The following is a 27576-nucleotide window of genomic DNA, read 5'->3' as shown; positions in this document are numbered from 1 at the left end:
CGTTGTATTGTGGGATCTGTAGTTCGACGTGACTTGCGTTGGCTGTTACCACTCTCCGGCTGCACACATGAGCGTACGTTTTCTTCGGTTCAGAGTCTGTGGGGTTCAATGATTGTTGAGTTTTCGCTCTCTTTTCTCATTCTGACAGGGCACCCAGTGTCCAGGGCGCCTAAAGTACTGTCCCCTAATGTCCAATTAGGATCGACTCAGGGGGCTCTACTCCAAATTCAGGTTCAAACATTTTGAGCTAACGTCTGCTCCTTCCTGCCTGGGTGTTCTCAGCATCAAACAGGCGGGCTGAGTGAGGCGGGCCAGCTTAGCTCCACCGACGGCTGCACACAGTAGGCCCATCACCCTAGCTCGCGACGGGTGGCTGGTAGCCAAGCAGGCGGCGGCGACGGCGACGACGGCATTGCGCATGCGCGGCGCGGCGGCGCAGTTTCCGCAGCAGAGCAGGCAGCTCCGCCGCTGCGTCCAGACGTCTCCTGCTGGGCCGACGCTCAGCTCTTCGCTCGGTGCTCGGCCTCCGCTGGCGACCGGCGACCCCTCCGCAGCTCGAGTCCCCGGCCGCCGCAGCGCGCCTGCCTCCGGCCCCCTGTCCCGCGAAAATGGCTGCCGTACGCCGGGCCCGCAGTTATTGCCGCTGCCTGGTGCGCTTCTCCGACCGAGAACTCTGCTAAGCCGCGCTGCAGCAGACGGGCAGGAGTAGACACCGGGCAGCCGCCACCCCTCCGGGAGCCGGGCGCGGGAAGCCCCTCGACTGGGCCGGCCGCCGGCCAGCATGGTAACCGAGGAGGGAGGGCAGCAAGGGCCGGGTGGTGAGGGCAGGGTTTGACGGATAGCCGAGGAAAGGCCCGCTTCGGTCACTCCAGACTGTCCGAGCTGGGAGTCGGGTCTCAGGTGACCTGTCCTGGCTTCTGCACAAGGGAGGTGGCCCTGGCAAGCGGTGACACTTGTTGATCGCTTCTGTTCTGGCAGCCCGGCCCATAGATGATTTCGGGAGCTCCACGTTTGGGACGCACGCCCTCGAGGTGTCAGTGGCCCTGGTAGGATATTCGCAGGCAGTGCTGGCAAACTGGACTTGGAGGGATTCTTGCCAAGTTTCTTGATAGCGAGGGCCTAAGCCGCTTCTCTGCTGTGCGGACGGAGAGACTGCGCCAAGCTCCATGTGTGACAGCTCCGGTCTCACGGGACTGTTGCATGGAGTATGTAGGCTCTGCAGTGACTTAAGAAACTAGTTTCCGGCTAGGGCTGGATGATTTAAGAATGAAAGATACCAGACTGACTGGGAGAACACTCAAGTGGCTTTTTTTTTTTTTTTAACATGAATTGGCTGCAACGGTTTATTTTATGAAACTAGTCTGGTGCACAGAAAACACACTAATTGATTCTTCTTCTAAACTTTCAAAAGTAGTCCTCAAACCACGATTAAGCCCTTAACCTTCTTTATGTTCAGTTAATCTCATCTGCGAAGAAACTAACCCACTAAACTATACCATGATGCTTGAGTAATTTTCAACTATGAAAATACTGATGATTAACTAAGCTCCTGCTTATTTCAAGTGGGATTAAAATCGACTAAATGTAGTAAAATTCCAGTTCCTACTGTCAAAATCAAGGTTAACAATGGATTCTGTTCTGAGATAGGCATTCTGTATTCAACTAGTTATTTTTGAGCCTCCGACTAGCCTGGCATGGTGTGGGGTTTGGTGCAGTACCAGATCTTCAATATTAGCAAACCTATTAACTGTGATCTGTGATAAACTTTTAATCACATCTGAAAAGATGACCCAGAATTCAGAATCACTAATTCTCTTTACAGATCTCTCTCTCTCTCCCTCCCTCTCTCCCTCTCCTTAAATTAATGTTTTAAAGTGTGTGCTAGATTTATGTTAACTTGACACAGACTAGAGTCATCTGAGAGGAAGGCACGCCTCACCTGAGAAAGTGTCTCCGAAAGATCAGGCTGCAGTCAAGCCTGCAGGGCATTTTCTTAATTAGTGATTGATGGGGAGGGCCCAGCCCTTTGTGGGTGGTACCATCCCTTGGCAGGCCGGTCCTGGGATCTATGAGAAAGTTGGCTGAGCAAGCCATGCAGGAACAAGTCAGTAAGCAGCACACCTCCATGGCCTCTGCATCAGCTCCTGCATCCACCATTGTGTCCTGTTTGAGTTCCTGCCCTGATTTCCTCAGTGATGAGTAGTGATGTGGGAATGTAAGCCAAGTAAACCATTTCTTCCCCAAGTTGCTTTCGGTCATGGTGTTTCATCACAGCAGTAGTGACCCTAACTGAGACACCATGCCGTGTATGTGCAGGTGCCCACAGAGGCCAGAAAGAGAATTCCAGTGTGCTGCTGGACACGAATGCTGGGAACCAAACTCAGGTCCCCTGGAAGACTATCCAGCCCTCAACTGCTGAACCATCTCTCCAGCTCACAGATGTCTCTCCAAAGAAAGAGATCCCAGTATAGTGCTCACACTCAAATTCCTCCTAGCACATGAGAGTCTGAGGCAGGAAAATCACTGCAAATTCAAGGCCAGCCTGGTCTACATATCGAGTTTCAGTCCAGCCTAGGCTATACACAATGAGACCCTGTTTCAACTAACAAAAACTAATGATGCTGGTTTTTTTTTTTTTTTTTTTACCCAAAATCATGTGGTGCTTTTGGTCCTAAACGTACCAGCTGTGACAAAGATGTGCTCTCTGCCTTCGATACACTCTTTCTACTGAGGGAGACAAGTGATTTCAATAAGAATGTATTTGTAAGGTGACAGAAAACAGTTGGAAAATGCTGCTGACTGAATGTTGAAGTAGATGCAGCTAAGCAAGGAAGAAGGCAATCCAGGCCCAGAAGAGCAAGCAGCACACTGAGTAGCACTAACCCATTAGAGCCGGGAAGCTCTTCAGATCAGGCTAGCTTAGTCCGACTGCCCGACAACAGCAAGAGGGCTGTACTCCGTGGGACTCGGGTCCTCTCTTATTAGCTCTATTTAGGATTTGCAGTGATAACTCAGACTCTTAGATGTATACATCTCAGTGGGATCCATGCATTTCACAGTCTCCCTCTCATATTTCCTAGTAGATCAGTTTCTCATTACAACAAAATGCCTGAGATCATGCATACAGAGTTCGCTTTGGCTCATGATCTGGAGGATCAACTCCGGGATCCAGGTGGCCCCCTTGCTTTGCACCTCCCACACAACAGCACATCATGGCAGGAACTGTTCTCCACCCATCAGGCCAGATCCTACGGGTTCTCCCAACATCCAGGAACGCCAACCTGAGGACCTCTGTTTACACGGGGATCCTTTGGGGAAGAGCAGTCTAAGCCCTTTGTCCAAACCCAGACTCCTGGCTTAGAACAAATGCTTCTCTGACTTATGTCTTCCCTGGAGTAACTTTACAGAGCAGCAAGGATCTTACTCTGTCCCAGCTAGTCAAGTTTTACGGGCTCCCTGCTTTGGGTCTGGTTGCCAGAGATAAGGTATGAGCAGAGTTTGTTTATGTTACACTTATGTGGTACAAGAGTGTTTGGTTGCTGTACTCGGAGATCTGTGGTGGCAAAACCTTTCCTCTCCTGGAAATAACTTACAGCCAAAATTTGCTAATAGAAAAGTTACTGTCTTTGGAACTAGATAGAATAATTGCCTTTGGGGCTTTTCTTTCTTTTTTTTTTTTTTTTGTGGGGAGGGGTGACAGTGGTATGGATATGTGTTTCCTGTGTGTGCAGGTACATGTGTGTATGAAACTACACATGTACCTTTCTGCATATGTGTGTAGAGACCAGAGGCAATAAAATCCATTTGTTATTAGTCCTAGCTAACTGCCAGGGTCATTTCCTCATTGCCATTTCTGTGTAGGAGTGACCACACTGAGTGTTGAGCAAGCTGCCCGTGCTGATAAGTTATTAGCTAACAGACTGAACCAGGCAATACTTTATTTTCCTGAGGATTCATTTTAGTCACTTAATGTACTGAGACTAAAAGGATTCGATGGTGATAGTAAACGGAAACGTTTATTAAGCCCAAAGCCACTCACTGTTCAGCCCACCTTTATTCCACGTTAAACCACGCCAGTGTAAAAGATTGGGTTTATAATAGAGATAAAATAGAGGAGGTGAGTTTGGTCGGCATATATCTCAGTGGCTCTGTTAGACTTCTTGTTTACATGTACAAAGCTCTAGACTCAATTCCTTAATAGGGAAAAAGAGAAGGGCTGACTTTTTCTTTTCCTTCCTTCCTTCCTTTCCTTAAGACAAGGTTTCACTGCATTCCTTCACTTGGAACTCACTATGTAGACCAAGCTGGCCTTGAACTCAGATGCAGCCTGCCTCTCTCCTGAGTGTGGAAATTAAAGGCATGGAATACCATGCCTGACTGAGATAACATGATTGTATGCCACCGTGTGGGTGCTGGGAACCAAGCCTGGGTCACCTAGAGGTGCAGAATTGATTCTACAGTATTATAAAAGTTAAAGCACAAATTCTCTTTGTATTGGTATCATTTAAACTTAACCAAAGTGGATACCCAGAGAGAAGGAATTGTATTTCATTGACGTGAAACATCTCAGCCTCCGAACTTGAACTTTGTGCAGCCTTGATATTCAAAGTGGGTTCCACAAACTCAGAGGTGTGGTATTAGTTAACAATTGACTGAGACGATCACAGAGGGAAACTAGTGTTTACCAGTTTTGGACCCTGTTCTGGTTTGTTCTTCTCAGGCAGAAGCGGAGGAAGATTGTCATTCTGATGCTGACAGAGTAGGCGATGAAGGAAATGAGAGTCCGGCTGAGAGAGACCTGCAGGCAAGTGTCTTCAGTTCTGTGTTGAGTTCTTACACCGTGAGAAGTTGGTCACCGTTGGGAGCTCTTGTCAGCTCTTATTTGCATGGAATTTAGCTGAGCTTGCATAGTCTTTTGTTTGTGGTTTTTTTGGTTGGTTTTTTGTTTTTTGTTGTTTATGTTTTTTGTTGGTTGATGTTTTGTTGTTTTTGTTTTGTTTATATTTTTTGTTGGTTGTTGTTTTTGATTTGTTAATGGTTTTTGGTTGGTTTGGGGGTTTTGTTGCTTTGAAACAGCCCTGGCTTTCCCAGAACTCACTCTGTAGAACAGAGTGGCCTTGATCTCTTGCCTCTGCCTCTGAGTGCTGGGATTAAAGGCATGCACTATCATGTCCTAGTTTGGACTTTGGGTTTTTTTTTAATAAAGATTTGTTTATTTATTTATTTTTATGCATATGAGTACAATTATAGCTGTCTTCAGATACACTAGAAGAGGGGATCAAATCCTATTACAGGTGGTTGTGAGCCACCATGTGGTTGCTGGGAATTGAACTCAGGACCTCTGGAAGAGCAGTCAGTGCTCTTACTGTTGAGCCATCTCTCCAGCCCCCGATATTCTTTATAACATACTTAAACCATATTTTTTCTGTAAAAATATGAAATTAAATGTTTATATTAATTTTTTACATTCGTTTACTTGTGTGTGCATGTGAGTTCATGGACTCATGTGCCACAGTGCTTGTAGGGAGGTCAGAGAACAATTGATGGGAGTCGTTCCTTTCCTTCTAGCACGTGGCTCTCAGGTCAGGTCAGTAGGCTCGGCAGCAGGTGATTTTACTCACCCAACTGTTGTTTTGGTCCAAGAATGTAGGTGTAAGATATTTAAAAGTAATATGCAAGTCAGAACACATAACTTAATGAACAAGTTTGAGATTTGATCATTTGAAGTTCAAAGCCTGTTTAAAACATAAAATTGAAAGAAATAGCTAGAACAACTGCTTGCTATGTTAGCAAAGGGTTAGAATCGTAAGTGGATAGACTGTGCATGAATTAGAGGAATACAAGGTAGAGAGAGGTGAGCAGACAGTTAGTGGAAAAATATGAATGGCTGTTAAATATTTGAAGAGGTAATATGTCTCATTAATAATTTAACCACAACTCAACGAATTAATAATTTATTGAATGATGTCCATTTTTGTCTGGACTGTGAAAACACACGTTACACTTGAGATTATAACCGACCTTTATTTTTCTGGAGGATACATGAGCAATGTGGATCAAAATTAGAAGTATACACTCCCTTTTGATACAGCAACTGACCAGGAAATTAAATCTAAGGAAATAACAGGGAAATGAGGGGATGAGATAAATCTATATGTATTAAACTCAAAAATTACTGCAACTAAGCTAATATTGACTTCTGAGCTGTATGAGGCTTGCTTACTTGGCACATGTAGTTTAGTAGGATGGACGCAGCTAGGGATTCTGCAGGTCAGGCACGAGTGTAACATGTTAGAAGTCTGGAAGCAGAGCACTGCAGAATATTGTTAAGACATCCATGAGACACCTTTCTAGAAAGTTACCCAGAAATAATATCCGTGATTCTATTAGCAGTGGCCGTCTTTCGCAGGAGAAGTAGCGATTACTCTTCGGGACCCTTTTTGAAAGGCACCTCTAGGGTCAAGGCCTTGGGAGGGGGATGGGAGAGACAGCAAAGGAAGCAAGCCCGGGTGCCTGCAGTCTTAATGGACCCCCTGAGCTGGTCCTGTGGGGTCCTGAGGATAGACGCCCCTCCCCGAAAGCCAGGTCCTTGAGTGGGGAGCAGGGAGGCAGTGTGATCCTGCTGAGGCAGTACCCACATGGGGTGATGCTGTGACTGTTTTCAAAAGTTGGGGTAACAATTTCTTCCTTAAAAGCAGCCGACCACATTGGGGCCTTGAGTTTTTCTATGCTTTATATTTAAATGACCTTTGTTTAAAAGGATTTCCTTTTTGGAGTATAGAATGTTTATCAAAAGAAAGACTTTGCTTGACCTGTAGAAATTTTTAGAAACTTTGTAATATCTACTAGATGTGTACTATTAACAAATATTCAGTAACATATCAATTCTGCCCCCACATCAGGGCTTATAATCTCAATTCTAATTAAAATTTAGTTCTCCAGTATTTTTAGGCTTTTTACTATATGGACAAACTTACTTTTGTCTGGTATTCATTCTTTAAAGTTTTAAGCAGAAAATGATTTTATTTTATTTTTTTTGCTGTTGTTTTTGTTTTCATTTGTTTGTTTGGATTTTGAGACAGGGTTTCTCTGTTGTAGCCCTGGCTGTCCTAAAACTCACTCTGTAGAGCAGGTTGGTTTCGAACTCAGAGATCTGCTTGCCTCAGAAGATGATGTTTTAAAAGTATGTTTATAAGGTCTTTGGTTTGAGAGAGAGAGAGAGAGAGAGAGAGAGAGTGTGTGTGTGTGTGTGTGTGTGTGTGTGTGTGTGACTGATTGTCTGTTTGTTTTCTGGTCTTTGAATTGCAACAATGTACAGTGAAGTAAATACTGGAAACCAGAGTTTCACTGCCTTCCCGTGATGGGTCCTCCAATATTCTCTGTCACAGGCGCAGCTCCAGATGTTCAGAGCTCAGTGGATGTTTGAACTGACCCCAGGTGTAGGCTCCAGTCATGGAGAAACTCGGCCTTGCAGAGCAGGAAGAAGCTCTATGCTGAAAGCAGCTGCAGACACCAAAGGACGACAGGAACTGGCAAAGGAAGAAAAGTTAAGTGCTGAAGTGCTCTAACAAATTAACTCTTTTCTTTGACACATAGTGAGTTTTACCAGTGTGTTTTGTCATTAGATCTGATGGCAGAGATGTGGTTTGTAAAGTACAATAATGTTTCCTGATGTGGGACAGTTTCGCATGACTAGTACTTCTGCTTACAGGTCCTTCACCTTACCTGTACTTCTAAGTGTTTCGGGAGATATTGTTGCTGTGGCTTTGTTGTGATGTAATGAGCAATGTCCCCAGAGTCTCCAGCGTTTGAATGCTTAGCCCCTAGTTGGTGACACTGTTTGGGTAGACAGGGGAAGTATGTCACTGGAGGGGGGCTTTGAGAGTTTAAAGACTCATGCCATTTCAAGTTTGCACTCTGCTTCCTGCTTGCTGTGAAAGATATGAAGCCTCAGGGTCCTGCTCCTTCAGCATGCCACCACAAATGCCAAACCCCAGAACCATGACTCACGTGAACTTCCTTTTATAAGTGGTCTCAGTCATGGCGTTTTATCACAGTAACTAATACAAGCCTATTTTACTATCACCCACCCTCTTCCTGTAACGTTTGTTAATTTGTTGCCTCTTAAGTTTCACTTAGTCTTTAAAAAGTAGATGCCCAGAAATTACAGCAGAAGCCCTAAAGGCAGGGGTAAAATATTCTTGCCTTTTTAAAGAATTTTCTTTTTCTTTTTTTTTTTTTAAGACTTATTTATTTATTTTATGCATATGAGTACACTGTCACTGTCTCCAGACACACCAGAAGAGGGCATTGGATCCCATTACAGATGGTTGTGAGCCACCATGTGGTTGCTGGGAATTGAACTCAAGACCTCTGGAAGAGCAGTCAGTGCTCTTAACCACTGAGCCATCTCTCCAACCCCCTTTATTTTTCTTGAAACAGGTTCTTCTATGGTCCAGGTGACCTGGAACTCGCGTGTTGGCCAGCATACCCTAGAACTTACAATGATCTACCTGCCTCACCCTCCTTAGGCCTTTGCCACCTAACTTGGTGCCTGGGTTCCTTGTCTTTGAGAGGTTTAATTGGGTGGTTGGTTGGTTTGTTGGTTTTCACATTTTAAACTAAACCTGTCATGTTGTATCAGTCATTACCTTATCCAGGAAAGTTTGTAGCTGTTCACACTGGAAGTACTCCATATGCTAGCTGCTTTCTGTCGCCTGCCATTTCATTTGGTCTTCCTCTTACATGGGGGCTGTCACCATTACATCCAGCAGGGTGTGTCCTGCAGAGTTGTGAGTCTCTTCGAGGCAGAACGTATCAACTTTTCCTTTCGTGGCTCACACAGAAGAGCCACCTCGGTCCCCAAGATTTTTTTCAGTTTCCCTGAAGGTTTATAGTTTTGCATTTTGCTTTTGAGTTCATAATTCATTTTGAGTTACTTTTATGTAAGCTGTGGACCTTAGGTCATATTCCATTGTTTTGCTTTGTACAACACCAGTTAAGAATGCGTCTTCATGCTCTAAATTTACTTTTATTTATTTATTTTTGATTATTTTTATTATTTTTTCATGAAACCCAGGCTGCCCTCACATAAGGATGACATTGGACATCTGATCCCGTTGCCTCTGCCTCTCCAGGGCTGGGATTGTGGCTTGTGCCACCACACCTGGCTTGTCCACTTACCATACAGATTTTCAATTTTTTTTTTTTTCACCTTCTCATTTTACAGGCTCGAGAACTCTTCCTGCAGGCAGTGGAGGAAGAACAAAATGGAGCTCTCTATGAAGGTAAAAGCTCTGCTTCTCAGTACTTTTTCCTTTTGTACTGGAATTTATTTGGTATTGGACATTTTTCTCCTCCTACTTGAAATTGTTTTTAAGTAGTGTATGCCTGAGACTGAAAGATCCTTGCAGGTTTGAGACCAGCTTGGTCAACATAATGAGGTCCAGGCCAGCCAGGGTTACATAGTAAAGACTTGTTCTCACACAAATAATTAATTAATTAAAATAAATAAATTGTATATAATTTGTTTTCAAAATACATTGCAGGGTAGTATTATCATATTTATAGGATGAGTAAGATGCATTTTCTATATTTAGTTTTACATTGGTGATTTATGAATAAAGATCATATTTTGTTTTTTTCACATGTGAAAATATTTCAGATGAATGAACTACAAAAGATGAAATCAGAGAATGCGTAGGCCCTCTTTCTAAGCCTGACTTTAAGTTTTACCAAAGGCAGGGTGCTTCAGCTTCTGTCTCTGTAAACCCAATAGAAATGCATTAGTGAAAAAAAAGAAATGCATTGGTGGTGGAGTCCTTGCCTGCCCTGTGCAGTACATAACCTGGGTTCTGCCTCCAGCAAGGAGTGAGGTAGATAACACACATGAACAGAGTGGTTGTACTGTAAATCAATAGTAAGGGTTTTGTTTGTTTGTTTGTTGGTGGTAATAATAGCAATTGAAATGTTTGAAAATTCATGAAAAAATGTTTGAGATTGAGTCCTTTGAAAACACATGGAAAATATCATTATTTGAAGTTACTGTGTTTATGTGGAAGTTTCTTCTACTGGTGCTTTTCCCCACATTTTAAGTGTCTAACTGGTCAAGTCCCTGGTATTAGTTTGTGAGGTTCCCACGTGACGTCAGTGCATGGTAGTCGGCTCCAGATGCAGAGGATGCAGAAGACATAGAGGAATAGTTGGCTGGGTGGTGGTGGTGCACACCTTTGATCTGAACACTTGGGAGGAAGAGGCAGGGGATTTCTGTGATTTCAAGGTTAGCCTGGTCTACAAATCGAGTTCCAAGATAGCCAGGGTTGCTATACAGAGAAACCCTGTCCCGAAAAACTAAGTCAAATCAAACAAAAACCAGCACCACCCTCCAGAATCCCCCAAACACCCCCCAAAGAACAACGCAAACAATCAAATCACATCTTAAGTCTCTGTAACCTATTAGCTTTGAGGGCAGGAACCTGAGCTGCCTGGTTTGGAAATAATTTTGTTCAGTATGCATGTTTGCATGTTTGAAGTATTCAGCTGTTCATCAAGTCTACCAACCACAGCTAAGGGCAGACAAAATGAGTGAGAGAAATGTGTGGCCATAGCTAATTAGCTTTTCTCTTGTAGCCATCAAGTTCTACCGTAGGGCGATGCAGCTGGTGCCAGACATTGAGTTCAAGATCACTTACACCCGGTCTCCAGACGGCGACGGCGTTGGGAGCGGCTAGTACGTATCAGACAGTCAGTAATGGGTATAGTTTGTAAGTTAAGCACTGTGCTGTTCTAACTCTTACCCTGCTAAGAAGGTGGTGCTATTCTGTTAGTCACGTTTAATGTGTCCATGTTTATAAGTAGACTTACTTAATTAGAGACACTTTAATATTTACATCTTAAATAGCTGTAACAAAAAGGTGACGAAAGTTTGTAAAATTAAATTGATGATTATTGAAAAGATTAAAGAATATATTTCAACTTTTAGAAATCTGTTTGAAGTGGAAAGTACTAAAATATAGTTACGCTAGTTGACAAATATGTCACTAATGCTCAAAGTTGGGTGGTGGGCATGCAGAACTTCATTGTACTAGCCTCTGTGTGTTTGAGTCTTTTTGACATTTCAAAAAGGCATCTTGTTAGGAAAATGCTAAGCTCTAGTGATTTCTTTCTCCCAGTGTATCTAGAATTAGCATTATCAAACCTCTAAAATAGCATTGTCTAGAAGCATAGATTCAAGCATAAACAAGCATTGAGGAAACTCGTGTTCACTGTACCCGAGACAGCACTTCCATTCGAGCCTTGACAGAGCAGTGATGGCTTCAACTGAGAGAAGATTAAGAGTGTATTTCAAAGCCAGTGCTTTTTTCAAGACAGTTATAAATCGTTTTGGCCTAATATCTTCCCCAAAGCTCAACTTGATGGCATGAAAAGGAAAGCTGTTTGTGGCCAGGAGGAAATGTTGGCTTTAAACTGGGAAATGCCAGGGCTAAGGCTATGTAGCTTGGTTGGTGGAGTGCTTGCTCAGCACGTTCAAAGCACCATGTTCACCAAATGAGACTGGACAGTGTGAAGTAGTAGCTCAAACCCAAATGAGCCATTTGGGCTTCGTTACCTAGATATGGATCTTGGTCAACTTTATAAGTTTTAGCTAGGTCTTTTATGGGAGGTGCGTAAGGATTCAGTCAAATTTGTATTGCCGGATCTATCAAGTCTGTGTTACCAGCTCTGTTAGGTTTGTGTTACCAGATCTTTAAGTTATGTTACTCTATGTTAGGTTTGTACTACCTTTTACCAGATCTGGGAAGTCCTGAGGATTCTGTTTTGGTGACAGTTTCACCCCTGTTGAAGTGTTTGGCTGTCTGTTTTTTATTTGTTTTTGTTGTTGTTGTTGTTTTGGGGGACCTTTTTGTGTTTTTGTTTTGTTTTGTTTTTGACACAGGGTTTCCCTGTGTAGCTGTGGTTGTTCTGTAGATCAGACTGGCCTCAGACTCAGAGATCTGCCTGCCTCTGTCTCTTGAGTGCTGAAACTAGAGAGAGGTGTGTGCCACCACTGCCTGTCTGTATTGAGGCTTGGGTAGATGGGTCATTGAGTTTATCTAAGTTCAAACTTACCTGCTTTCTGAATTGTGAAATGTCCGTCCTGTTTTCCTAACTCCATCCTCATGCAAGTCTTTCCTCAAAAATGGAAAGCTGAAAGAACCTTGCAACTGTAAATATCTGTAGATGATTTGTGGGTTAGTCTAAGGCTTATTCAAAATTGGTATCTTACTCTTTAGGGTAGGGTGACAAATTAAGGGAATTTTTATTAGAAAACTTAGCAACTCAAATGGCATTTATATATTTTATTTTCATACAGTCAGAAGGGATTAGATCATTAAATACAGGCTGGAGAGAGGCCTAGTGGTTAAGAGCACTGGCTGTTCTTTAAGAGGACCAGAGTTCAGTTCCCATCACCCGCCATGGCAGCTCAAAACTCTAGCACCAATTCCAAAGGGATCTGATGCCCTCTGCTGGCCTCTTAGGGCTCTGCATGGTGAACAGACTCATAGTCAAACACCCTACACAAAAAGAGTTCACTAAAGAACTTACACAAAGCCGGGCGTGGTGGCTCACGCCTTTAATCCCAGCACTCGGGAGGCAGAGGCAGGTGGATTTCTGAGTTCGAGGCCAGCCTGGTCTACAAAGTGAGTTCCAGGACAGCCAGGGCTATAGAGAAACCCTGTCTTGAAAAAGCCAAAAAAAAAAAAAAAAAAAACAAAAGAACTTACACAAAATTTTCAAACACTTATTTTTTTCACTAACTCATAAACTCACCACAAATAAACTAATTAAATCCCAACACATGAGCCTAAAAATCCTAAGTCTTTGGATAATGACCAAAATGTTTTCATTTGGAAAACTTGGTATGGACTTTGCAACAAGGCAGGGTCCACACTAGCACAGCTTTTAAAAGTAATAAGAAAGATGGCTTTTTAGATTGTCTTTCTAAGTCAGTTTTGAAGGTGCTGTGGGACCAGTGTTTAAGCTGTCTGTTTCAATGATCTGACGCACTCAATCTACTCCCTCCCTCTCGGTTTCAGCATCGAAGAGAACGAGGACGCCAGCAAGATGGCCGATCTCCTGTCGTACTTCCAGCAGCAGCTCACGTTGCAGGAGTCTGTGCTCAAACTCTGTCAGCCTGAGCTTGAGACCAGTCAGACTCACATATCAGGTGTGGCTCCTTGGCTGTTGTCACTCAGAAACCCTTGGACCTCGGGGTGAAGTCAGGCGATTGGTGACCTAGATGGTGGTGATCTAGTTATGATAGAAACAGCTGGCGATGTAAGCCTGTGCTATTCAGAATCTGAAACAACAGACCAGGGCATGCAGGTGTTTGGGACGCCATACTTTTTTCACTGAAGCCCTTGGGAAGCTGGAGGAACTCGGTGCCACTGTGCGCATCAGCCAGAGTGTGCAGTGGTCCTGATGAGGCTGAATGCTCAGGAGTTAGCATGTTCATATAGTAAGTACTGCTTGTTTATGGGAGGACTATTTACATTTTTCTTAAATAAAAATATAAGAATCCCATCATTTTTCATATTGATTTTAGTATATCTTGGTGATAAAATAACTATCCAGGGGAAACGGTTCTTTAGCATTAACTCTGTGCGGAAAAGCGAAGCCTCCCCTGTGTAGTGGGAGTCGTCGTTTGCTGCTGGCGAGTTAATGTGCTCTGCCTGCGTCTCTGCGCTGTGTCTCTGAGGCTGTGGTTTACAGCTTTCTCAGATGCACAGTGCCCTCGGAGGAAGGGAAGTCACTGAAGATGATTTTCTGTTGCAGTCCTGCCTATGGAGGTGCTGATGTACATCTTCCGATGGGTGGTATCAAGTGACTTGGACCTCAGATCGTTAGAGCAGTTGTCACTGGTGTGCAGAGGATTCTATATCTGTGCCAGGTACTGGTTTTTGGAAATGACTCAGGCAGTGAAGTAAAAGATGATAGCCTTTTGTCAAGTTTGACCAAACCAAACAAAACCAAACAAAACCAAAAAACCAAAAACTTGATGTTCTGAGTAAAAGCTTAAATAGAAAGTTTACAAAGCTGTACTTAATGTGACTTTCCTCAAATAACAGCACTTCAAGGTTAGAATGTGCTAGCTTCCCAGGGTATAGCACTGCCAGACAGATACAGGCGCCCTGACTGCTTCCTCAGTTCCTATGACGGTTCAGTTGATGGAGAAGAAAGAATACGTTCACAGTGTCTGTATAGTAGCTCTAAACCCATTAGGAGTTAATTATTTAACTTTAGATTTACTGGAGTTTTGTTTTGACCCCTTAAATAACTGTTGTGTACTTTAAACGTGTTGTAGTTCAGTGTGAGATCATTTGCAACTGCTCGCCATAAGATTCTATACAAAACAGTGTGTCCTCAGCATCTAGAGTTTTAATAACCGAAGTTCTTAAAATCCAAATGCATTATTTACAAAATAGCCCAATACCACTTAGAGTCTAGAATTTTACATAAACTATTTGAATTATTCAGAGCCTGGGTTTTTAATAATTCTCTGTGTTAGTCTGTTGCACAAATACTTGTCGAATAGTTACTGGATTGCTGCCAGCCCTTCAAAATTGGTGAATCTAAATATCACTCCATTAATTATACGTGGGGAGAAGTGACAGTTTGATTTTAAAAAGGTGAAATTTCAGGAATGAAACTTAATACATCATCATAAAATGAATAATTGTTAAAAGAAGAAACTCTGGGGAAGGAGAAATGGTCCAGTGGTTAAGAACACTTGCAGCTATCTCTTTTGAGCACTGTTTAGTTTCTTGCTCCAATTTTTGATCTTGTCAGATGTATAACAGGTAAAGATGTTTTCTGTTCTATAGGCTGCCTTTTTACTGGAATGATGGTGCCTTTGTTATAAAGAAACTTTTTAGTTTCACTAAATCACATTTATCAATTGTTGGTCTTTTTTTTTTTAAAGTAACATTTTAAAAAATGTGTTCTTTTTAAATTTCATGTGAATTGGTATTTTGCCTGCATGTATACCTGGGAGGATGTCAGATTCCCTGAAACTGGAGTTACAGACAATTGTCAGCTGCCATGTGGTTGCTGGGAATTAAACCTGGGTCCTCTGGAAGAGCAGCTGGTGCTCTTAACTGCTGAGCCATCTCTCCAGTCCTCAGTTGTTGGTCTCAATGCTTGTACTATGCTGGTCATGTTGAGAAAGACCTGTCCTGGTCTATACGTTGAAGTGTATTCTGTACTTTCTCCTCTATCAGATCCAGGGTATCAGATCCTACTTGATTGAGGTCCTTGATCCATTTGGAGTTGAGTTTTGTGCTGGGGGAGAGATAAGGATGTACCTTCATTCTTCTACATGTAGCTGTCATAGGGATCCAGTTTGACTAGCACCATTTGTTGAAGAGTCTATCTTTTATCCAGTGGGATTTAAAAATACTTTGAGCTGTATCAAAACCACGACTATATTAAATTTTTTTTTTTTTTTTGCATCTTATTGTATACGTGTGTGTGTGTGTGTGGCCACACGCACAGACATGTCCACAGATTCACAGGCCTGAAATTGAATAGGATCCTTCCTCCATCCTTTTCCACCGTACATATTGAGACAGGGTCAGGCTAGAACATAGAACTTAGCTGATTTTGCTGGTTTGCCTTGCAAGCTTGCAGTGGGGTTCCTGTGTCTCCTCAGGGATGAGTATGGCAGGCATGTGTGTGGCAGCCATGTCCATCCAGCACTGAATCAACTCCAGCCTCACAAGTGAAAAGCATGCACACTACCACTGACTGACACTCTCCTCAGCCTCTGTTTTCACTCTTGGTGCTGTCCTTAAAGTGTATTTCCAGTTAGCCTTTTCTCTGCTTCTGCTACCGTGCAGACTTAGCCTCTGTTTCTTCTGGTCTCAGTAAAATTCAGTGACATTCTGTATGGTCTTGCTTCCACTTAGGGACCCATAGAACTTTTTCTCTGTAAACCACCAGAGGAAGTTTTGTTTTAATTGACAGGAAAAAATATGTGTATTTATTGTTTCTAGTGTGATGTTTTAAAATATATTTGCATTGTGGAATGCAGCTCACAACAGCCTGTAACTCCAGCTCTGAGATCTGATGCCCTCCTTTGGCCTCTGAAGGCACTGACACACCTGGCACACACACACTTGGTACACAAACACACACATCTGGCACACACATACACAGGTACACACACACATACACTCTCTCTCTCTCTCTCTCTCACACACACACACAAACACACAAATAAAAGTAAATGCTTTAAAAAAATCTTTTTTTCAGAAATGTATATACTCAGTAGGATTGCTAGACCATATGATAGGTATGTTTTACATGGCTCGAGGAGCCTGGATCCCAGTCTCAGTGGTGGCTTTACCAACACACAGTCCCACAGTACGGAGTCCCTTTCTCCCCGCAGTTGCTAATATTTTGCCATTTTTTTCTTTAGTGAGGTGATAGTTCAACATGAGTTTTCAAAAGTCATTTTTACCATTATTTGTGTGTTTGTATGAGTGGGTTGTGTGAGTACCACAGCATGGGTAGAGTCCAGAGGGCAACTTGCCGGAGTCAGCCCTCTGTCCAAGCTTTCTGCCTTGGAGCTGGGAAGTTGGTCCTCTTGTATGCAAGGTAATTATGGATATGGGAGGATTTATGTTGTCATTGTTCTCTGGGTATTCCAGACCCTTTCCCCCCTCTTGTCTTCTTTTTGGTGAGGTGATTTGCTTAGTAGCATGGTTTTATTTTCTGCTTTTTATTTTTAGTGTATTTATTGCAGGTTTGTACTGGCATTTATCTTAATAAGTTATTTTAGGCTGCTAGCATCTCTCTCTCTCTCTCTCTCTCTCTCTCTCTCTCTCTCTCTCTCTCTCTCTCTCTCTCTCTCAGTCTGTCTCTGTCTGTCTCTATCTCACATACACACTCTCACACACACACCCCTCCATACTTTGATTCTACTCCCCCTCTATTTGAATACTTTAAAATAAATTAAGACTTATTCTATTCCATGTGTGTGGATGTTTAGACTGTGTGCATTATCCACTCCATGTGTGTGCCTAGTGCCTGCAGAGGCTGGACTAGGCCCTTGGTTCCCTAGAACTGGAGATGCAGATGGTTGTGAGTTGCCACGTGGCTGCTGGGAACTGAGCTCGGGTCCTCTGCAAGAGCCGAAAGTGCTCTTCTCCCTTATATTTGAAGTCTTGATGTTATTGTTTGCATCTTTATTTACACTTGAGGTGTTTGTGTTCTTTATCAGCACTATTTTCTTTCATCTTAGAAAATCCCCTCTAGTATTTCCCATTGACAGGTGATGGTGAGAACCTGGGACAGCTCTGTTTCTGCGGAAACATCTTCCCTCGCTAATGTCAGAGGGCGGTTCTGATGAGAACAGGTCTGATTGGCAGCTTTGTTTGTTTCTAGGACTTTGTTTGTTGGTTTGTTTTGGGTTTTGAGGCAAGGTAGCCCTATCTAGCCTGGCACTGACTAACTCAGGCTGGCCTCATATGCAAAGCAATCCTGGTACTGTAAGCATGCACCTTAATTTATTTTGTTTTAGCTAGTACATAAAAAGTTAAAGTTTTTCTATATTAATGGTACTACGTACTGTTTGGTATATGTATATTGCACACTGTACAATCAGATTAAGCATATTCCACTTTTGTACTAGGCAAGTACCCTTTATAAAACCACATGCCAGCATTTATTTTGAAACTAAAGTCTTACTATACTGCTCAGGATGGCCTTGAACTCACTATATAGCACAGGTTGTCCTCTAATCCAGAATCCTCCTGCCTCAGCCTCTGCAATACTAGGGATACAGATATATGCCACAGTACCTGGTATATTTCTTTCTTTATGGTAGAAATTCAAAATCTTGTACTTTTTGACATATCCATCCACCCTACCACATCAGCACTGTTGCTTCTTGCTCTCATTGTAACTCAGCCATCAGTCAACCTCCCACCACCATCTTTGCTCCTGTCTTAGCTAGGGTTTTACTGCTGTGAACAGACACTATGGCCAAGCCAACTCTTATAAGGACAACATTTAATTGGGGCTGGCTTACAGGTTCAGAGGTTCAGTTCATTATCATCAAGGAGGGAACATGGCAGCATCCAGGCAGACATAGTGCAGGAGGAGCTGAGAGCTCTACATCTTCATCTGAAGGATGCTAGAAGACTGGCTTCCAGACAGCTGGGAGGAGGGTCCTAAAGCCCACACCCACAATGACACACTTCCTCCAACAAGGCCACACCCCCTAATAGTGCCACTCCCTGGGCCAGGCATATTCAGTCCCCACCCCACACTCCTCTTCCCAGTGCAGATCAGCACATGGCCGCCATTGTTCTCTTGTCTTTCATAGGATTGACTTTTGTAGATCCTGCATGAGTGAGGTACGAGGCCGTTGTCACTGGCATTTTACATAACTTAATGATCTGTAGTTCCATCCAGCTGTTACAAGGTACAGGATTTTGTTCTTTCTGTGTCTGTCTAGGAATTCAGTGTGTAGATGTGCTACATGTTTAAAGGTCTGTTCTTCTTTCTGTCATTAGCTATTGTGACTAGTGCTGCAGTGAAGTGAAGGTGAGTCTGTCCCTTTAATACACTGATTCCATTTCCTTTGGATACATACCCATTCCTGGGATTGTTCATCATGTGACTTCCCTATGTGCATCTTTTGAGGAACCCCCATGGCTGCACTTACATTCTTGCAGCTTTTCATAGTGGAGTCTGTGATACCATGTCTTATTTGTCCTTCCCCAGGGATTAGTGGATTGGAACATTTCTTTCCTGTACTTGTTCCTCATTAAAATACCTCTTTTTAAAAAATCTCAGTTTAGATTTATGCTCATGTTTTAATTATGTTAGAGACAACTCAGAGTCAGCTCTCCCCACCCTCTGGGTCCCAGGGACCACACTCAGGTCAGCAGTTTTGGTGGCAGATGCCCACTCCTGCTGAGCCATCTCACTGACCCAGAAAGGAATTTTAGTTTGAAGTAACCCCATCTCCTTTTGTTCTTGTTTCCTGTGTTTCTTGGAAACATTTTCTTCTTTTCTTTTCCTTCAGATGGGATATGGAGTCAGCTAGAGCTTTGGCTCTGGTTAAAAAGGAGCTTAAATGTGTAACATCCTTGTGATTTCTTTGGCTCTGATTGATGTCGGTAATGTCTCTGAATAGTCTGGACTGCAGTGATTCATAAAGTCAGTTATACAGTTTTGTAATGGGCACAGGCTCACTGGGACTTGTATCTGTCATAGTCTTTGTTGTCTGAGATGCAGAGGGGACTGTCCTTAGGTCCCTCATGACAAGTGCAAGCAATACCAAGAACTGTGATGTCTGTAGCTATGGTCCCTGAACCATAGGATTTGAAAAGGTGCTTGTCACAAGTCTTAAAAGATAGATGTAGAAAATACCTGGACCTTGGTGCCAGGATCCAGTTTTTGGAGCTGTGTGGTAGGATGTAATGTAGACTTGCCTAGCTCCCATGGGATAAGTGCAGCCTGCATGCCTACATGGATGCAAAAGGATGCACATTTACTTTCTACACAAGCCTGAAGGCCAGGGTCGGGGTCCTGTGCCCACCAATCTTTCTAAGGCTATCATATGCAACCTGACGGTGTAAGAGTGGGAAACAAAAGCCTCCAAAGAGGCTGATACACTTGCCAGGTTCTGAGAGACAGTGGTGGATGGAGCTGGGATTTTGGCACTCAGCAGGCTGGAGAGGAAACCTCGCTCCATTCCCAAGAGCACAGACGGCTCCAGGAAGTGGAACTCTAGCAGTTGTATCCTAGAGCTGCTGGAGGTGGCTGGGACCTCCCTACCTTCTGGTGGAGGACAGCCGTATGTGACGCTGGGATTGTATACACGGCTGCAATGTCAAGGGCAGAGGCAAGGACACCCTCCCGATGTCCCTTGGGTAAAATGCAGACAGGACTCAAGCTCGTGGCAATGCCCTCTGATGATCTGAGAATGCTGAGTGCCTGTGAGTTCCACACAAGCCCAAGGCTTATATCAGGGAAAAGCTGTTAGCCCCTAAGGCAGAAGGCTGTCCAGCATTGGCTGCTGTTGTTGCAGTTTAGATTCTGCCCTAAGGCAAGGACAGGTTTACTTTATGGAACATGGACCATAAGGGACCATCGAGCTCCTTCAGTTGTATTAAAGCCCTATAGGTAGTTCAGTGACGGAGTGCTTGCTTCGTGTGGGTTCAAGTCCCAGCTCTCCATTTCCTCCCCCTCCCCACCAAGGCCTGTGAGGACAGGAACTCCTTATTCCAGTCAGAGCTGACAGCAGCTGGTGCTGGCGCTAAGCTACTTTTCCTGGCAGTCCCCAGCAGCTGACCTGGAGCTACAGCTCTTTTGTCCTCTACATGGCCCTCTATCTAGAGCCCTCTCTCCTTCCTTGCTGTTGACAGAGCTCTCCCTGAGCTGCACTGGCAGGCAGCTCCCCCATTGCTGTGGCAGTTGGCAGGGGTCTCTCTCCAGCTTAGCAGTTACTTTTCCTTCAGGGTTTAGAATGGATCATCCCAGGCCCCCGACCTGTAGAAGTTCTGATCGGGAGTCTGTTGCTAGGCACATTGGGTCACCTCTCTGACATATTTGACTGTATTTGATCTTCCTGATTCCGGGATGTTTGTCTTTCTCCAGGTTTGGGAAACTTTCTGCCACTGTTTCTTAAAGTTGGCTTTCTGTTCGTTTATCATCCTCTATTATAGTCTGGGTGCATTGACTTAAAGTTGGCTTTCTGTTCGTTTATCATCCTCTATTATAGTCTGGATGCATTGACTTTGCTCTGATGATAAGGTCTCAGATTATGTCACCTTCTTGGTTTTTTGAGACAGGGTTTCTCTGTGTAGCCCTGGCTGTCCTGGAACTCACTCTGTAGACCAGGCTGGCCTTGAACTCAGAAATTTGCCTGCCTCTGCCTCCTGAGTGCTGGGATTAAAGGCGTGCACCACTACTGCCCGGCCTGTCACCTTTCTTTAGTCCATGTCTCCCAGAGTTAATTTTTGAAAGCGTAACCACGCTCAAAGCTTCTCCCGTAAGCTGGCACTGTCCTGCTAGAGGCCAGCAGTGGGATGCTGGCTCCTCCTCTGCCTTGCACAGCTTGCTCACTTCTGCAGCCTGTGCTCCTGCTGGCTCTCAGCTCAAGCCTCACTCTGACAGCTGCTGCTAGGATGGTGTTCCCTGTCCCCGTGGTCACTCTGTCCAAAGGGTCAGTTTCTTGGACAGTATTTTTTCCTATCTGACTGCCTCGGTGGTTGGTTTTTACGCTAGCACTCGACCTGAACTTTCACCAATAAACAAAAGGTCTTCACCTTGTGTGTCGGTCTCAGCCTGCCTCTTGAAACAGCATCTTGCAGATACTCAGCAAATAATTGTTGAATTAAAAAGAACTACATGATAGTCAAAATATTCATTTGCTTCTAAGGACTTTAACTTAGCTTTTTACATTGATTGATGCTGTGCTTTCTTACCTAGAGACCCTGAAATCTGGCGTCTGGCTTGCTTGAAAGTGTGGGGCAGAAGCTGCATGAAGCTCGTTCCATACGCGTCCTGGAGAGAGATGTTTCTAGAACGGCCCCGAGTTCGGTTTGATGGTAAGTTGGGCGGACTCAAGCGCTCAGGAGTAATCATAATCTACAATGTAATTTTGATAAAACGTGGTTTTCATTTTTTGTAATGGACCTAAGTGCCTATGAACGTAACTGAGGGAAGCAGCACTAAAAATAGAGCGGGGTGTGCTATGCGATTGTCACGTGACTTTTACTTATGGACTTTAAAGGAACGTCTGGTTTTTTGTAGGAGTGTACATCAGTAAAACCACGTATATTCGCCAGGGAGAGCAGTCACTTGATGGTTTCTACAGGGCGTGGCACCAAGTGGAATATTACAGGTACAGCTGCTGTAAAGTGCGTGAGTGGGAAATTCTCAAGTGTCTTAGGTTTTGGATCTGCTTTCTGTTGCTCATGATTTATCCACAAAACGGTCCTCGGTATTTTTTAATCTAATATTATGACAGGAACCGCACTCAAAAACCTAAAGGTTATTTATAAGTTGTATAATCCCTCCAGTTCCTAGTAGCCCTCCTGAGCCCCTCTCCTCTGTCCTTATACTGTGACCTATAAGGCCTGTCCCAGCCTTTGTTCAGCACGTGGGTATGCAGCTGAGAAATAGGTAGGGTAGTGTCTGTCACTGTGTATAGTTACTGGGTCTTGCTTTGTCAGGCATTAATTAGTGCCCCAGGAAAACACAGACTTTAGTCTAAGAGACAAGTTTAAAGTTTATTTGGTGAGTGAAATGAAAGGTCAACACACCCCAAGGAGTTACAGGCTAGGCTCTCCCGTGTAGCCTGCCACTGGGTCCTGGCTGCCTTCCTGTCTTACCCACGCTTTGCTGATGGGGTTCAGTCTGGGTTTCACAGCTCCGGCTAAGTGTAGAGACCGCAAGCTAAGGTCATGTTTTGTACTGTGTGTGGGGCTAAGTAGAGACTGCAAGCTAAGGTCATGTTTTGTACTGTGTGTGGGGCTAAGTGTAGAGACTGCAAGCTAAGGTCATGTTTTGTACTGTGTGTGGGGCTAAGTGTAGAGACTGCAAGCTAAGGTCATGTTTTGTACTGTGTGTGGGGCTAAGTAGAGACTGCAAGCTAAGGTCATGTTTTGTACTGTGTGTGGTGGTGTCTGGTTCCTTCTCATGTAGATACATGAGATTCTTTCCTGATGGCCATGTGATGATGTTAACCACCCCCGAGGAGCCTCCGTCCATCGTTCCCCGGTTAAGAACCAGGAACACCAGGTAGTGTTTCTATATGGCCTTCTACCTAGTCCACATTTCCTTATTTATCCTAAGACAGCGCTTTTATGGCTTAATAATGCATGTCATAAAAGGCAGTCCTGAGGCTGGGGGCTGGGGTGGGGTCTCGGGAAGCCTGTCCTGCAAGGCCTATGCAAGCTCGTTCTCATCCCAGTGCTGTGTGTGGGCGAGTGGGGGAAGGGGCACTGGGACGCCGCGTTCTAGGTGCTCAGATAAGTATAACTGGCTGTTTTAAGGTGTGCTTATTATTTCTTAGAACGGATGCAATTCTGCTGGGTCATTACCGCTTGTCACAAGATGCAGACAATCAGACCAAAGTCTTTGCTGTAATAACTAAGAAAAAAGAAGAAGTGAGTATGCACTGTGGAGCCGGGGCTGCCCTTACCACAGCTGTCCATCCACCCATTCTCAGCTAGGAAAGAGAAACAATCCCCAGACGGTTTTGCCACAAGAGCTGGACGTTTATGCACATCAGTGTGTTTGCCCTTCCAGAAAGCCACCCTAGGGTCCTCACGCACGGGAATACAGTACCAGGATCTCCTACATCCGACTCCTGTCTCTGTTAACGGGGCTGCTACTGTCTCTGCTGCTCGTACAGGCCACTCTTCTGCCAGGAGACTTGCAGAGAGAGCATTTTACCAGAAAAAAGCTTCCCTCTTCTGTTTCTGTGAAGAAAGAATAAATGCCCAGTAAATGTGATTATATATACATATATATCATGGTCTATGGTGCTCTAAATTCTTGGTGGATTGAAGAGCTAATATTTTTTGCAACTTTCTCTAGATTCCTTTGTCTAGTCCTGGTTCAGAGACATCGTACATACCTGCCACATCAGTTGGGCAGTGGTTAGAGCAAGTGTAGGCTGTTGTCCACATAAGTAGTGGGGCTCGTAGGTTCATTCTCCCTTCCTGTTGTCAGGTAGTGAGACGCTGCAGGGTTTTATCTGTGAGTGATGTCGTGACACCAGGGCACTGGCTTTCCTGCCTCCTCTGATGGGCTCCTGGGATGCTGTAGTGCTTTCCACGTGTTCCCACGTGGCACGTCAGTATCCTTCTATAAGGAAGCCAGTCACAGTGTTCACAGTGTGCAAAAGAACAGTCAGAGTGAGATCCATCACACCTGTTCATCTGTGACTGTCTTGCTGCTGTTGCAAAACATGACTTGTACGCTACACTTTATATATAAATGTATAGAAGAAAAGATAAGGTCTGACTGTGTAGCCTGACTGGCCTGGAACTCGCTGTGTAGACATGGGAGTCCTCAGATTCCCAGAGATCTGCCTATCTCTGCCAGATTACAGGCTCAAGCTGCCAGGATCTGCCTGTCCTTGGCAGCACACGGATTGAAGGTGCGAGCTGTCACGCCTCTCTCCAGGCTTCCTAGTCACCAAAGGAGAAAGAAAGTTTTATTCCTGAAACTGCTAGGTAACTCTAGCTGGTGGGGAGGAAACCTGGTGTTTTACCTACCGCTTCTTGGAACACTCATAGGTTTACATGTGGTACTCAGGGTGACCTGCAATGTGTAACAGGTTATCTGCAATGTGAATCTCACATTATATATTCCTCTAATGGTTATCCTAGCTCACGAACCTTTTCTTTACAGAAGCCACTTGACCATAAATACAGGTATTTTCGTCGTGTTCCTGTCCAAGAGGCAGATCACAGCTTCCATGTGGGACTGCAGCTGTGCTCCAGTGGCCACCAGAGGTTCAACAAACTCATCTGGATCCACCACTCTTGTCACATCACTTACAAGTAGGTGAACGCAGTGAAGAGTGCTCCACAGTTAGGGCCACTTGTTGATTTTCCAGAGGACCCAGGTTCAGTTCCCAGCTCCCTCATGTTAGCTTACAACTCTTCTGACCTTCATAGGCACAAGGCACACATGTGGTGTACACATGTGTGTAGGCAAAAGAACCATGTACAATTTTAAAAGAAACTTAAAAAAAAAAAAGAATGCCTAAACTAGCATGAAGTAGACTTTTATGCTAACCCCTCCCCCGCAAAAAAGGGGGCGCTCCATCCTAGGGCTGCTGAGGTCTCTTTAGGCTGGAGATTCATTTTTGGGAATTATACAATCATTTTAAAAATTATACTTATAGAAATTATGTCTGTTAAAATGGTGCTCAGTGTAGCCCACAGCCAAATACATTAGGTAGGTGACACCCAGGTAAAGCTCTTTATTTAAACATTTCTTTATTGGTTATTTTGTTTATTTACATTTGTCATCCCCCTCCTGGTTTCCCCTCCGAAAACCCCTATCCCACCTCCCCCCAATCCCTGCTTCCATGAGGGTGCTCCCCTGCCCACCCACCTGCTACCGCCCTCTATGTAAAGCTCTTAATTCTGTTTGGTAGGGTTTTTTAATTAGTAATTAATTAAGAGCATCAAAAAAGAACAGTACAGAAGTAAGAAAGAGTTTAGAAGAGACAGGAACCACCTGGTCATGTGACTGCCAGTTAGCAGGTGTCGAGCTTGAAGGAAGACTGGTGTTCTGGGCTCCCCACGCAGGTCAAATCCAGAGTTCTGAGAGGGAGGTTTTGAACAGGCTCCCAATCCGCTCTGCAGTCCTGACTGCGCGGTGATGGTCTCCATCACATTTCCACTGTGTGGATGACTTCAGTACTCATGTGGAGGCTCCGTCTACCAAGCCCGGCTGTGTCCTCACAGCCCAGGCCTTCCCTTCTCCATTTAGTTTGTGATCTGATGCAGTGAGTCCAGAGTAAAACCCAGAAGGAGAAGGAAGCCACAGTTTGTGCTTGCCCCTGTAGGAAGTGAGAATTGTCTTTTAGAAGGAAAGCGCTCCAGAGCAGGTACAGATTGCAGCTGTTGGTGACTGTGGTTTTCTGCTTTGGTTGATGTCTCCTCGGGAGTGTATAATACAGCTGTGGTAGCATAATTAGATAATTAGTGATCCCCTCAGCCCGCACACACTTACACATTTGCTATTGATCCCATACCAAATCATTAGTTCTCTTGTAATGATAGGGCTTTTTTTTTTTTTTTTTTTTTTTTTTTTTGGTTTTTCGAGACAGGGTTTCTCTGTGTAGCCCTGGCTGTCCCGGAACTCACTTTGTAGACCAGGCTGGCCTCGAACTCAGAAATCTGCCTGCTTCTGCCTCCCGAGTGCTGGGATTAAAGGCGTGTGCCACCACACTTGGCTGCCTTTTTTTTTTTTAAAGATTTATTTATTATTATACATAAGTACACTGTAGCTGTCTTCAGATGCACCAGAAGAGGGCGTTAGCCTCATTACAGATGGTTGTGAGCCACCATGTGGTTGCTGGGATTTGAACTCAGGACCTTCAGAAGAGCAGTCAGTGTTCTTAACTGCTGAGCCATCTCTCCAGCCCCGATAGGGCGTTTTTTAAAAAAAAAAAAAAAACAGTTTAACAAGGGCTACAGATTATAGTCTCTGATTGGGAATTCTCTTAGGAATATGTTGAAAGTCATAATGAAGAATAACACATTCTTGACGAATAACACATTATTTTAATTGTCAAATATCAGAAACAACCTAAATTTCCAAAAGAATAATTATTAAGTTAAATTATGATATAAGCAGGGATCATAATATTATGCAGCCAATAAAAAGAGTTTCTGGCATACACTAGCAAGATTTCGCTGAAAGGACCCAGATATAGCTCTTTCTTATGAGACTATGCCGGGGCCTAGCAAACACAGAAGTGGATGATCACAGTCAGCTATTGGATGGATCACACGGCCCCCAATGGAGGAGCTAGAGAAATTACCCAAGGAGCTAAAGGGATCTTCAACCCTATAGGTGGAACAATATGAACTAACCAGTACCCCGGAGCTCTTGTCTCTAGCTGCATAAGTATCAAAAGATGGCCTAGTCGGCCATCACTGGAAAGAGAGGCCCATTGGACTTGCAAACTTTATATGCCCCAGTACAGGGGAACCCCAGGGCCAAAAAGGGGGAGTGGGTGGGTAAGGGATTGGGGGGGTGGGTACGGGGGACTTTTGGGATAGCATTGAAAATGTAAACGAGGAAAATACCTAATTAAAAAAAAAGTTTCTGAAGGGAGTTCTTAAATGTTTTTCACTCTGCCTCCACTGTGTAGACCTTAAACTCACACCGTACAAGCAGGCCGGGAGTTTAAGTACACTGGGACTTCTCATTCTGGTGTTTTGCACTTTGTTTCCAGAGCAACTGGTGAGACTGCAGTGAGTGCTTTTGAGATTGACAAGATGTACACGCCCCTGTTGTTCGCCAGAGTGAGGAGCTACACTGCCTTCTCGGAAAGGCCTCTGTAGAGCCACACCAGCATGTCACTGCTGCATGAGCAGAAGCATAGAGCGCTGGGACACCTAAGTTATATGTACATAGACACACGCATGTAGATAGACATGCATATATACATACATGGAGTTGGAGCTTACTTTAAGTTGTTGGAATTCCTTTAAGAAGAGTATAAATTATTTTTTTTATTTAAAAGGATAGTTGATTCCTGGGGTACTTTGTTTTGAAATTAGAAGTTGTTAAGGACACTTTTGTTGTAATAAATGTTGATGTAGAGTTGAAATCATGTTTTCAAGCAGGTTTCTGAGCAGATCTGTCACATCCACTGCCTTGTGCCTGAGCATCCTCAACACACATAGGTCAGGGAGCACACTGGAGAGTTCTTATTCCCGCATGACTTAGTGGCTTTGCATCATACTCAAAATGTGAAACCTGTTCTGGATTTGTTTGAAACTGTTCAATAAAGATCATAAATAAATGTTTCTTTCAAGGAAA

The 27576-nt window shown here is 44.0% G+C and overlaps 1 protein-coding gene across 2 annotated transcripts; it reads left to right on the top strand.

Annotated features, from left to right (window-relative positions):
- Positions 1-9: 9 nt before the first annotated feature.
- Fbxo9 (f-box protein 9) lies at positions 10-27576 on the top strand. Of its 2 annotated transcripts, none has more exons than NM_001081490.2 (13): positions 10-73; positions 4721-4804; positions 7389-7547; positions 9230-9287; positions 10630-10729; positions 13077-13207; positions 13816-13930; positions 21487-21605; positions 21811-21901; positions 22705-22800; positions 23075-23168; positions 24421-24572; positions 26987-27576. In NM_001081490.2, exons 1-13 carry the CDS (start codon positions 68-70, stop codon positions 27093-27095), a joined length of 1314 nt encoding a protein of 437 aa, NP_001074959.1. In that variant the 5' UTR covers positions 10-67; the 3' UTR covers positions 27096-27576. The 2 variants fall into 2 exon arrangements, with proteins under 2 accessions (NP_001074959.1, NP_076094.2); NM_023605.2 differs by lacking the exon at positions 10-73 and adding an exon at positions 419-784.

Source organism: Mus musculus, chromosome 9 (genome assembly GCF_000001635.26).
Source record: "Mus musculus strain C57BL/6J chromosome 9, GRCm38.p6 C57BL/6J".
Lineage (NCBI taxonomy): Eukaryota > Metazoa > Chordata > Mammalia > Rodentia > Muridae > Mus > Mus musculus.
This window is presented reverse-complemented; position numbering and strand designations above follow the sequence as displayed.

Coding starts and splice junctions, on each gene's coding strand:
- Fbxo9 (NM_001081490.2), top strand. Junction 10,730..13,076: donor GACGGCGTTGGGAGCGGCTA/GTACGTATCAGA, acceptor TCTCGGTTTCAG/CATCGAAGAGAACGAGGACG. Junction 24,573..26,986: donor TCTTGTCACATCACTTACAA/GTAGGTGAACGC, acceptor CTTTGTTTCCAG/AGCAACTGGTGAGACTGCAG.